Here is a 13,749-nt window from a genome sequence, read left to right on the forward strand (position 1 = left end):
CAGTGGGCAGCATCCTTCCTATGCATTCTCTTTAGGGTTCCTTACATTTCCAATCTACCTCCTTCCCCTCCAGAAAGACGTGACAATGAAGTTACAATGTGAAAGCGACGTGCTCCTATCTGAAGTTCAACCAAGCTCCCGTTAGGCCACTTCTCAGTGTCATCATCTATGCAACTAAGTGTAAAGGCTCTCGCCTCGCACTGTCCTCCAGTCAGGCTTTACCACTCTCTTCGATTCTAATGAGCACATGGGTTTTGCCTCCACTCTTCTCCTTCTCAAAATATTTCATTCTTTAAAGACCCAATTAATCCATACATCACTTAGCAAGTCTGCTTTAATCCACCTGTGATTACCTTTTAAAAATAGTTTCTGCAATCTATAGTTCATTCGAGTGTTAATTCTATTCAGAATGGTTTTTTCTTCTTTTTTTTATATATTTTTATTTCTTTTATTGGTCTTTTGTCTGTATATCTATGTGACGGTGTTGGATCCTAGAGTTACAGACAGTTGTGAGCTGCAATGTGGGTGCTGGGAATTGAACCCGGGTCTCCTGAAAGAGCAATTAGTGCTCTTAACCACTGAGCCATCTCTCCAGCCCCCAGAATGGTTTCTACACTTAATCATATTTGAGATTCTTCAACTCAGTAGGATGTTATTTTGGGTCAAGAGTCACAAATCTTTAACGTTGAATAGAACGTTCAATTTGCTCTATGCTAGTGACCGCTCCCTCAGCTACCTTGTCCCCCTGTTTCTCCATCACATTGTGACCTAATCAGGAGGCTGAGCAGGTAAGTCTGCTCAGACCTAACTTCCAACTTCAAAAGATGTAACCTAAATATATCTTCTCTCTGTAGGTATCCAGCTGCGAGTATTTTGTTATAGCAACAGGGAATGGAATAATATACTGTCTGTCAAATTATTTACACGTAAGAGAAAAACTAGTCTTTATTAGTTCATTTCAGCAGTATAAACTGACTGAATTCAACAAGCAAACCCCAGAGGAGGGAACAGAAAAGACAACTTTCAGCTCTAACTAGAACTTTAACAGAGAAGAGACAACAAAACAAGACATTTATGGAATGTGAATTTTAAATTTCCATTAGCCATCTATTACAAAGCTGAATTATTTTCTAATAGGAAAATATCATAGAATGTGAACTGTGTTATGTATATTTATTAAGAAGCCACGGGCATCTGTCCTAAAAACCAAATGAAGCACTGTAGATACAGCTTTGTGCAACTGGTGCTTTAAGATGGAAAACTTACAACTGTCAAGAGCTATTTTACTTTCTTTCTTTCTTTCTTTCTTCCTTTCTTCCTTTCTTCCTTTCTTCCTTTCTTCCTTTCTTTCTTTCTTTCTTTCTTTCTTTCTGCTTTGTTTGTTTGAGACAGTCTTAGCCAGTAGCCCAGGCTGGCTCCCAAATTGCAGCAATCGTCTTGCCTCCTGAATGCTGGGATTGCAATTGTGAGCTGCAATACCTGACCTTTAAACAATCATTTTAGAGAGTCAAGTTTTCTGAATAACTTAAATTTATTAAGTCCATCAATCAGTATTTTAACTGTTTTTGAATGAAAACTATTGTGAAATGTACTCTTAAATTTCCTTGTCATCTTAAATGGAATATAAAACCAACTATAATCTAAACTTTTCTTGAGTACTTATGGCCGAGTTAATTATGAAGATCAATTAATTGCCTGTGGCCATAAAACAAGCCTTGGGGTACATGAGTGTATATTAAATGGTCTCCCCAGTTTTCTGGTTACATTTTCAGCAGACCCCTCTTTGCTCTGAGCTATTTTAACTGAACTCAGTGATGGCTCTTCTATTGTATCACTCCTTTCAATCCTTCAAAACATAAATCTTTAAGAAACCAAATCCAATGTACCAAAGCCATTAAAGTAAAAGTGAACAGGTTCTGAGAGGGGTCAAGTGGCCATCCTGTGTGTCTGGTTCTTTAGCGTGTGGGATTATTTAAAAGGCCAATGGCCTTTTAAACTTAACTTAATTCTAGGTTTTTAATTATGCCAAGCAGAAAAACACAAAAGATTAATTTAAGGGCAATAAACTATTGTTACACCTTGAATCCATGTGATTTTCTCTGATTTGCTGTCTCTATGGATGGCTTAGAAATTAACTATATGGTCTGAGTACAAACATTAAGCCTAATCTTAATTATATTTTATAGTTTTCTGCTACTAGGTGCTACAACGCAGCCTTGTGTTTAACTGACAGATGTTGTTTATTTGTCGTCGTCCCCGGCCCCCCCCAGTCAGAGATTCTTCACACTCCATCTTTAGGTTACCTAAGAAATCTGAGTATTTAAAATTGATGCACTCAATAGTATTAATCCTAAATTTTATATTGGGCACTACATAACTAAAATGTGTTGTTAGATTCAGAATTTATTTTAAATTTAAGGATGTTTTTCCAAAGCTCCTTGTTACTTGTATGCTTTCAACACGCCTCTCCCTGTTAACATATGGGTACTCACACATGCATGACGTAGATTTGTACACAAAGGTTTATAACATTAGATCAACTAATTTAGGCCAAAGAAAGTATCTTTAACTAATATGGCCAACTCTATGTCAATGCAGTATCTGAGGCCTTTAAGACTCTTGCTTTGAGCAGTGTTAAAAACTCAGATTGGTTCCCTGTGGAAGAAATAACTAGTGGTTTCCGTAACTGACCTGAAAAATCAGCCACCAACAGGAATAAACTGATTTCAAATGAACAGCCTCTTACTGTTTTCTCACAGCTTTTCACAGGCAACGCAAAGCTTTGGTATTCTCACAAACAACACTCAAATCTAAGATTCTCCAACTTAACAGAAGTCGTATGTGGAAACGTGATCTGGCATTCTCCTGAGCTCTCTGACAATGCTGGCAATGGCAGACTCTCAGCTAACCATGTACCCTGAGGGCTAGCCACCAGTAAGCCAGTGTGCACTGGGCTGCTCGGCAAGGGCATGTAGCGTGTGTGTGAGACACTTGTATTTATGATATTTACAGAGACATCCAAAGTTAGGGTCATCTCTGTAACCCCATGCTGTCCTGGCTACAGTGCTTGTAAAGACTCCGACCTTTCACTGGGGGAAAAAAAACCCAAAAACCTAGATTAACAATTTCTTGGGCCAAATGGGGACGACCCTTGTAGTTTTGTATCAAGTTCTGTACTGGTGGATTTAATCTGATTCAATCAATTTTGGAAAGCAGAGTTGAAAATAACTGCTTCTGTACTAAACACAGACAGACTTTTTTTCCCTGTAAGTAACACAGCTAAGACTTAAACAGTAGTTATAAAGTACTGTGAAGAGTATCTTGTATGGTGTATGGGAAAATGTGTAAACACACCATCTTACTGTCCAAAGGATTTGATCATCTGTAAGTTCTGGGATGGGGGTGACCTAGAGTTAATCCCTAACAAGTAACAGGAGGAGACATGAGTTCAAACAAGAGGAAAGGAGCCAAACCCTCTCTAGTGATGGGCATGGCAGCTAAAACTTAGGACCACTCAGGGAATGTACCTGGCCAAGAACATCTAGTTCATATTTTTAATGAAATATAGTTGAGTAAAAAGCTCATCCCTTCCATTCAAAGATACACTCACTGGATTTATTTTTTAAATAAGAATAATAATAGAAGACAATCTGTGTAATTCCTTAACAATGTATCTCCATCCTATAGTCTCTTAGGGATGTGATACTACATGCTCCCTTCTCCTCTGTGTGCCCAGCACTTCATACCACGGGGGGGGGGGGCGAGAGGGCACGTGCATACGTGCTTGCTCGCGGTGCCTGTGAGATGGGGTCTCTCACTGAACTGGAACCTCGTTGTTCCGGCTAAGGTGCCTGGCTAGTAAGCAACTGGGATCTGCCTATCTTTGTTCCCCAGTTATGGAGTTAGGGGCACACGTAGACACTCCTGGCTTTTTATGTGGGTGCTGGGGATTTGAACTCATGTACAATGGTGGCACAGCAAGCACTGTGACTCACTGGGCCATCTCCCTAGGCCTCCTAATGCTCTCTCTCCAGCTGATCCTGCCTGCCAGAAGCTGAGTTCTCCTGGGGTTTCCATATCATGGTGTGTTTCAGACTTTGGTTCCATATTCTAACATTACACAAGACTCACTACTGCTGGCCTTACCTTGCTCTCTACACCTTTGATGATATGAAAATATTTCTTTGTATTAATAAGTATATTGTGGTTAATACAGAGATCCTAAAGACCCCAAATACAAATAGTTGAATTGTTCAAAAATAGTAAATGGAGATAACAACCAGGCTGTATCTTTTACAGATCAAATCACATTTCCATAGCAGTTTCAATAATTCTAATCATTGTGTGATATACTGTTGAGTGATTCTGTTACTTCCTTAATAGGAAGGAGAAATCTCTGCTATAACTCAGTGATTTTACTTAAAGTGATTGAATTCTCATGATAATGTTATAATCCCCCCTCAATTAATACCAAGGACAAGTGTGTTCTTGAGAAGTCAACTCTAAAGACAACTCTGGTTTGCAATATTTAAATTGACATAAGTGCTTACTTAGGCTACTCAGTTGTCTAATTATATTTGCCAGGGAAATGTTGGTTACACATTCCAGTTCGTTCTTAATGCCGCGAGGCAGTGCTGTGTGGCACAGGTGCCTGGGATCGATGTTTCTTTTCACTAACGGCATCTTGAGCTCAGCCGCTGTCCCAGCTCACCTGTGAGAAACAGAAAGAGATCTGCATTACTCAACTGCAGCCAACGGAGAATGGCACTTTGAAGTTATATGCTGCATGACGATAAAACAGCCACCTGACCCAAAGAGGCTAAACTCGTTTGTTAACTATTTCTTTCCAATGATTAGTTATTACTATGTATACAGTGCTTTGCCTGCATGTACACCTGCACGTCAGAAGAGGGCACTAGACCACATTACAGATGGCTGTGGGCCAGCATGTGGTTGCTGGGAATTGAACTCTGGACCTCTGGAAGAGCAGTCAGTGCTCTTAACCTCTGAGCCATCTCTCCAGCTCTTCTTTCCAATTATTAGAGCTATACCATGCTTGAAAACTTCTCTGCAATATCAGTTGACCCCTGGGGAGTTCACACAGTCGTTATTTACTGTGTGTAGAGATTTGTACTATGTAGTTGGTGTAAGAGATACACACTAAGGAAGTCTTGAAAAGCTGTTAAAGTGGCATCACACTAATATTTCTACATATCCCAGCTGTGCTCTACAGCTCAGCACCTGAAATCCACCACATTCTTAATTACTGAAAAGTCCTGCTTCCTTGCATTGCTGTCTGTTCTCATTTGGGGACTCCCAGGCGCACAAATTCAGCAAGCAAGGGTTAGCCAAACAACACAAGTCTCCCAACACCATGGCTCAAATCTCACTGCCTGCAGAACAGTCACTATAAATGTACACACTCAAGCATCACTACTGGCAGTTTGGGTCACAAATCACTGTTACTATGAGATGCACACCGTGACCAGTGGGAGCAACCAACCTCAGCTGATTCGTCGCACCGTGTGTGTTATTCAACCACAGACAGCAAAGCCTTTTACCTGCGGTGCCATCTTGCTGGTCACCCCAAACCCACACAGACTATTAGAAAGGGGAGCTGACAAAGACAGGAGAGCAGCGAAGAACAAAGGATGGCTGGAAATGTCACTGATGCAACTCAAAGAAGCGAGTGAAGGCCGACATATGGTCACAGAAGAAGAACATGCTTGTGACAAAAGGGAGCGTGTTCTGCAGGAAGCAGATGCAGAGGAAACAGTTTCCCAGTCGAGGAAGCCTCTGCACTGTAGCGCTGCTGCACCCAGAGGGAGAAGATGATACATCAGAGGCTGATTCAAATGCAGCAGAAAGGAGCTGCGAGTCTGCCAAGGCACAGCACAGAGGCTCACACTGCTAACTGCGCTATTGTAAGTGGCACAAGGCAAACTCTGTTCAAGGCGCTCCCCTCCCGGCAACGTCTTCAGTAAGAAATCAAACACAAAGTCTATTGCTTCTGCCATTTTAAGTCATATTTTACCTACATCCAGCAGATTTTACTTTAAAAAAAAAAAAAAAGTCCCGGAACATTTTAAACAGCAAGGGTTTTTAATGTTTTTGGTTGTTTTTAACTGTGTGTTATGGTACGTTTGGGTGGACAGCGGAGAACAACTTCTCAGAGTCAGTTCTCTCCTTCAAGGGAGGGCGGGCGGGCTATGGGGATCGAACCCAGGTCTTCAGGCTTGTAGCATAGCACTTTTACCTGCTGAGTCATCTTGCCTTCAGATACTGCTTTGGAGAAAAAAAACAACGAAACCCCCAAGGAACTTAAACATCATAATGAAACTGTGTAATTTCTCCCACAAACTAAGATCATTTTCTGTCATCACAACGGGGTGGTGGGAACAGAGGTCAATGTTGAGTTATCTTCCTTAGTTACCCCCCGCCTTATTTTTTTGAGACAGGTCTCTCGCCAAGCCTGGAGCTTTAAGAATCAAGACTAAAGCCCTAGACTGCCCTGTACATGAGTCCCTCGGCACTGGCATCATTGGCGTACCCTGCTTGGCTGAGTTTTTACGCAGGTGACAGGGAGCTGGATGTGGGTCCTTGGGCTTGAGCAGTAAGGACTTTATTAACTTCGCCATCTCTTCAGCCCCATGACCTTTTTTAATTTTTATTTTTTATGAAGAAATACAAGAGCACAAATCCACTTTTATTATTTACTTTTCATTAGTTTAAATCTGGGAAGGGTACAGCATCATACAGATTCTGCGTCCAGTGGCCTTTGCAGGGAGGTTGCTTTGGAATTTGGCATGAACCATGCCACTGTTTCATGGGCCTGAGTTACTTTCCCTAGATCACCCTGGTTTGGTTTGGTTTGCCTCAAGAGTCACTGTGTTGTTTTTTGCCTTATGCACATAAGCACATCTCTTGCCTAAGTAGAATTCAGTTTCATCCCGGGCATAAACACCTTCAATTTTAAGAAGAGCCATGTGCTCTCTTTGGTTCCGGAGACCTCACTTGTAGCCAGCAAACATGGCCTTGCACCACAGCCTTCCAGACATAGTTGCATTTTAGAAGTCCTGTTCCCAGCAGGCTCCACAGACTCCAAGATGTCAGAAAGAACCCATGACTTATTTCTTAAAGTGTGTGTGTGTGTGTGTGTGTGTGTGTGTGTGTGTGTGTGTGCGCGTGCGCGCGCGCGCCTTTCCTTTTCTTATCGTTGAGACTACACTCAGCATCTCCCCTCTGAAACCTCACTCAGCTCCCCAGGAAGATGTACCCACCTCCTTCCGGTGTCCTCTACTTTGGCCAATATTTACATTTAACAGAATTCTACCAAAAATATGCTATTGTATTCAACTTGTTTGTATGTTTAGATTTAAGTGAAAATTGAGAGAACCAAACTCTTGTCTTATTCAACTTGTATCTAGTATCTAACTAGGTGGCGATCAGATGATCTGAAGGCAGACAAACACATATAAAGCAATGGCTTACGAGTTACAGGGTTGAGAAAAATCACGTCCTATGGTTGCACTGCAAAGTCAGCATTTGCTGGTCTCGTGTAGGGATAAAGCAGGGATAGTGACTTGTTTTTCTGCCATCTTTAGAATTCACAGTATGGTAAACACAGACCTTTGGTAGAAAGACTTACAAAGTAGTTTTGAACATTATTCTGATCATTAAAGAAAAAATGGCTTTCCCTGTGTTTAAAACAGTATCTTTACATACTGTTGTATGTAAAGGCACCTAAAATAAGGTCTGCCTTGTCCCTTCCCTTTATTTCAGTTTTCATGGCATACTCGTTTTTCATTTCCCTGTCTTAAATACAATGACCATGTGCTTAAATTCAGCTATCAAAATCTTAGTGATAAAAACTTAAATTAAAGCTGTGAAAATGTCAGATTCCTAGTTTTAGAGACTCCACCACTTTTAGCACAGCATCTTCTGTCAGATTAAAAAGATTAAAAACTAAAATACCCATTAAAACATATAAATTAATTACCAAGCAAATAGGAAATCAAATTTACTTGAATGTTTTTATTATACTGCAAATGACATTTTATTTAAAAGCGAAACAAAACTGCACAGAATGAACCAATTACAAATAACATCTTTTAAACTGCCAATGATTGGCTTGATTCTGGAGGGAAACTTTTTAACAAGGAAGCCAAATTGCACCCTGCTATAACATGAAACAACTCATTCCTGAAAGTGTTACTCTGTTCCCCTAGGTCAAAGACACTACCATAGCAACCCCTGCTTCCCAGCTGTTACATAACCCAAGTGGTTCTAAAAATAATTGAGTCTGTGGAGATATAAAAGCCTAAAACAATTATCAGATATAGATATAGATATATCTATAGCTGATACATCTAACCAGACCAATTCTTAAAATAATTTTTAAGAAAAAAAATTTTTGGCTAAAATCTAAGTAATGCTTTTAATAATAAATAAATAAAAAACACACACACGCATGCACACACACACACACGCATGCAAGCCACCTTCTAGCGGCTATATTTCTAAATCCTGATGTAGGCTTTCAAATTTTAAATTAGCTACAATAATGATGAAGATGACAAGTTTGCTAAGCTAGAAGACTGAACGCTGCTCCCTGTAGCTACAAACCTGGTCATCAGTCAAAACTTCCCCACAACCATCCCCCCAAAAAACCAAAACAAAAACCAAAACCAAACAACCTTCGGTAAGTTACTCTGGCCAATCCTTCGTCAGAGCAATGAGAAAGTAACTAGAACAACACGCTAAAGCAATTACACAGGCGCCTAAGAATTACTTCCTTATGTGGTCAGCACGGAGTGACCAAGCCTTAGGCTCATGCCAGTCAGGCTGATCATTTCATGTCTCTTAATTTAAATAATCACTTTCAATTTCCCTAAGACTACTGGATACTCAGTTATTCAATCTAACAATCTATTATATGAGTGATAGGAACAGATTACTATGAAATAATTACTCAATTAAAAAGTTCCAGTACTTTAGATATTTTAAGAAATATTGACAAAGAAAATGTGTGTGTGTGTGTGTGTGTGTGTGTGTGTGTGTGTGTGTGTGTGTCTATGTGGTGTATATGTATGTGCGGGGTACTGGCCTATATGTGTACATGTGGAGGTCAGAGGTCAACTTTGGGTATCTTGCTATATTGCTCTTCCCCTTGCTATTATTAATGAGTGTGTGTGTGTGTGTGTGTGTGTGTGTGTGTGTGTATATATGTGTGTATGAGAGAGGGTGGGTGGGTGGGTTGCACACTGAACCTGGAACTTGCCGCTACAGCTAGAATGTTGGCCCTGGATCTACTTATCTCTGCTTTTAGCACTAAGGTTACAGGCAGGTGACAACACACTCAACTTTTATTGTGTACATCTGAATCCAGGTCGTAACACTCATGCCTCCATCACTGACCTACTGAGCCATCTCCCCAACTAAGAAGACCACTGTTATAAAAAATGTCCTATTGCCTTGAGATTAGAACTGATTTAATTACACGCAATAAACTAATTAAATAATTTAAACATGGAGATGTTTGGAGAAATTCTTTATGAAAATAGCTTTCTTAAAATAACAAGATGCTTTACAGTTATAAAAGACTAATCTGATTAAGAAAATATAAGCTTTGAAAAAAGAATTCATGAAATAAGAATTACATATAACCAATATACATAAACCTAATTTTGAAGCACAAATTTAATTATGTAAAATCACAGGCCTCTAAACAATAAATTATTATAAAATATATTATAAAATATCCTGTTTCAAAGACTACCAGAACAGGGTTTTATAGTCCTTTCTCTCTAAACCTTTAGTGTTCATATTTCAGATTTTCACTATTACATATGAAAGACTAGAAGAAAATAGAGCTTAAAAGTGTTATAAAACAAACTTGTGCCAAACCATCTCAGGATTATATAAAAAGTAACAAGTTTCCCATTTGTTGTGAATAGTAAACTACTCCCTAGTCACAGATCTTTAAAATTCTGCTTTCAAGATGACAAAACCAATTTACGAGTCTAAAGAACTAGGAATCACGCTGGACACCTGCAGGTAGCGGATTGCTTTGAGATGCTCTGGCTTTCCCTTAAAGAATTTGACCTAAGAACAATGCTACCTTTACAAAAATAATAATAATTATATTTTGTATCTCATGTGACAGTACGGAAGTGTTACATTTTGATATGTTATATAAAATAAAGCAAATGAAATAAGCTACCCAGCAACTGTAACACTAACAGTATCGACCAAGGGAGTTGAAAGAGACTGTGTAGAGCATCAGTAATTCAATGCACCAGATAAAAGTTATTGTGTGATTCCATGTTCCTCTCCAAGAAAATGTGGATTTCTTAGGTTAATAAACCAGTACCGAAGTATTACAAATCCATTACATAGCCACATTATTACAGTAATATTATTTCCTGCAATTTAAGCAATGCTACTTTGAAATTTAAGATGTCTACACCACAAATTCAGATGAAATCACCTGAAAAAACACACTCTATACTAAACAGTTGCATCTTTGCCATTTAAGGTACCTCACATTGTAACCCTGCACTAAAAGGGTAAGGATTTCCACTGTGAGTTCATGGCCAGCCTCAGTGACACAGTGAGTCCTTTGAGAGCGAGGCCGGTCTGAAAAGCAGGTGTTTACCTACTGTGTAGTTACGGTACTCACACGTGGCCATCCAACTACCCAGTTTACTGAACACCAATGGATCCATTACTTCACGACATGCTTCAAGGGGCAAGAGTTCTCTTTGGGTTTGCTAGGATCTAGTGTCTAACAATGTAGGATAAGCTCTTAAAGAAAAATGCTTACTGAGACCAGACGGGTTAGCAGGAGTTAGTCAAGTGTTGGGAGTTGAAGCTCTGTGCTTAAATTTTTGTTTTAACTCAGGTGTATCATGCACACAAAGGGCCCAGAACTGGGAAGTGCTTTGTGGGCTTAAAGCATTTCGCAGAGTGAACCTCTGTAGAGTGTAAGGAACAGAGACTGTGGGGGCAGGGGTAAGTATTAGAAGGCTAAATCCAACGGGCCCCTGAACACCATGCTGAAGATGCTCAATGCTACCATAATAAAGCCTGTGAAGGAACAGCAAACCAAACTCAGGACCAACCAGTCTAACCTTGGTCGATGACACTCACTATAAAAACTTGGGCAGCAGGAAACAGCAGAGTGGAGGGGGACCAGTGGGAAGAGGAGTGAAGCAGTCTAGGTGATACACCGGAATTGGGGGACATCATGGTGTCATTTTAAGGTATATTCTAGGGGTAGAATATAAGAGGAGTGATTATTAGAAGTAAGATCCAAAGTCTGGCCGTACTTTCTACAGTCAGACCGTATTATATCAATACGTTATTCTGCGCCATAAAATCTGTGAGACTAAACAGATTCACGGGCAGCTGCGAAAATAACCTTTTGGGAGAATAATGTAATGCCGTCTGGAGTAGGGACCAATGGAAAAGCAGCGAGCTTTAAGGTGAAAACTAATTGGGAGGGTGGGACACTCAGTGGTTTTGGTCTTCCTCTTAACATTTTCCCTATGTTTTATTATTCTCCTGTATGACGTGCACACTTTACTTATTTCAGGCCCAAAGGAGAAAGACTGGATCTATATAGGCTCCCTGTTCTACTTAATCCCCACACTCCACACCCTGCAACCCCCACTCTTATGACTTGTGGGCGACACAGCCAAGGTGAGCAACAGTCCTAGCTCTTCGACTTGCACCGCCCTCTGACCCGTGCACGCGGGACTGATGCCTTCCTTCGGCAGAGGACAGCAAGGCAGAAGGGAGTGTCTGCACTGCCAATGACTCGGCTACTTCTTGCCTGATCTGACCATGCTCTCCCATGTCGGAGGAAACAGAACGGATGGTGACCATGTCAATGGCATTATCCATACTAGTCTGTGGAACTAAACATCCATATGGGATAAATTTAGTTTTTTAAATTTCCTTTTTAAATAGGCTACTCAAAACGGAAAGTTTACAGGACTTCTTTGACTTCAAGGCTAATAGTACAATGACACACAGGATTGGGAATTTTAAAAAACCTGAACAATATTTTCTACTATTGTGTTGGAGTGTGTTTGTGAAGGTCGGGGGCAACGCCATAAAGTTGGTTCTCTCACCTTTATGTGGGCTCTGGGAATCAAACTCTGGTCACCGAGCTCGTGCCCAGGACACAGCACTATGTTTCCCATTTATTCATTCATTTACTTAGTGGCACATATGGCATATATGGCACCTATGGGGCAGTCAGAGGACGACCCGGGGACTTAGTTCTCCCCTCCCACACCATATATGATGGCACCGAACTCGGGTTGTCAGACTTGGCAGCGAATTTCTTTACCCACTGAGCAACTTGTCACCCCAGGGTAGAAAAGGTTTTATGTTTACATTAGCTGTAAAATATTGAGTGATGCATTATCATCTTTTAAAGAGGAACAACACCTTTCACACTTCTGATACATTTGTTACTTTTCTAAATAACATCACTCACTATGAGGCGCCTGAGCTCTTATATAAGCACCACCTGGTATAAGAATCGTGTACCAACTGCTCCAAAATTATGCTTTGTTATCTTGTATGATTGCAGTAATTTCTCTAAAGAAATTTGCTTTATACAATACCCCGTTGATACTAGTTAGTCTTAAGGCATGAAACTATTAATCTAAAAGCTTGCATCACTAGATTCATTAAACTGAAAGTTTCCAGCTAGCCCATTTGCCAAAGCTATGATAAAGACACACCAAAGTCATCTGACACGCAGCCTTCTAAAGAGTCAGCGTGTGCTTTCATTTCTCTTTTTAAAAAAATTAAAACAAAACAGTAAATAAAACAGAAACATCTACACAGATGCTCTGGCTAGGATGGCTAGGAACCGGTCCAGGCCAAGCTAAGCCACGTGCTCAGAGGGGCGCTGTGCTGCTGAAGGCTGGGAACACAACCTGCCTCGGTGTTCTTTTGGCCACACTCTGTTTGTTCTTTAATAGTAACTGAACTGCACAACGTGTGCTTCACAAAAACATTTTTGTAATTCTTTATTCAGAGAATAAGTAGAATTTCACTGAAGGGAAGAAACACAATTATTCCTTTTTCCCAATCTGAATGGAAGAACATGTGATTTTAAAAAGCAGCAAAGTACATCCTTAGTGTCACAGAGAACAGGCCCGCCCAGACTCCGCCCACATGACTTCTGCCAAACTTACAGCTGATCTGACCAGCTAGTCATTTCCAGGCCAGATCTCCTTTTTCTCTTGATACATATATATTGATATTGGCTGGCTGTTTTTTCTTCCATGCTACTACTAAGAAAACTCAAAATCATAGGCCCTATTCTTCTCCAAGGGGGAAAAATCTGGCTTTTTATTGTGAATGGTTCTATCAACAAGAGCCAAGTTAGGAACACTGGAATCTCTTTACTTTTGGTCTCACCATATTTAATTTGTACAACTATCCATCAGATAAGTTTCTGGAACTAATGCTGCCTTACGCCTGAAGGCTGAGGCTCGGTGGGGAGTGACACTTGTGTGGAAGTGTAAGGACCCTAGTTCCAACCTCCAGAAACCCGAGAGCTGGCACCTCGGCGTTCCCAGCGTCCCTGAAGTGAGGAGGGAGGCAGACACAGGCCATGCCCAGAAGCTTGCTGGCCAGATAGTGCTCTACACAGCAAGGCCCTGTGTCAAGGTGCAAGGTGAACTGATATCTGAGGCCTCTGACCTACATGCACACGCACACAAA

General features: G+C 40.6%; 1 protein-coding gene across 1 annotated transcript in view; it reads right to left on the reverse strand.

The window, feature by feature from the left end:
- The window catches only part of Wasf1 (WASP family member 1), a 52,864-nt gene that overhangs the window by 12,894 nt on the left and 26,221 nt on the right, over nt 1-13,749 (reverse strand). The window contains exon 2 of the mRNA XM_051164231.1: nt 4,551-4,711. Coding sequence (XP_051020188.1) covers nt 4,551-4,683 — 133 coding nt within the window. The 5' untranslated portion in view covers nt 4,684-4,711. The remainder of the gene's footprint in view (nt 1-4,550; nt 4,712-13,749) is intronic.

This window comes from Acomys russatus, chromosome 21, assembly GCF_903995435.1.
Source record: "Acomys russatus chromosome 21, mAcoRus1.1, whole genome shotgun sequence".
NCBI classification, from domain to species: domain Eukaryota; kingdom Metazoa; phylum Chordata; class Mammalia; order Rodentia; family Muridae; genus Acomys; species Acomys russatus.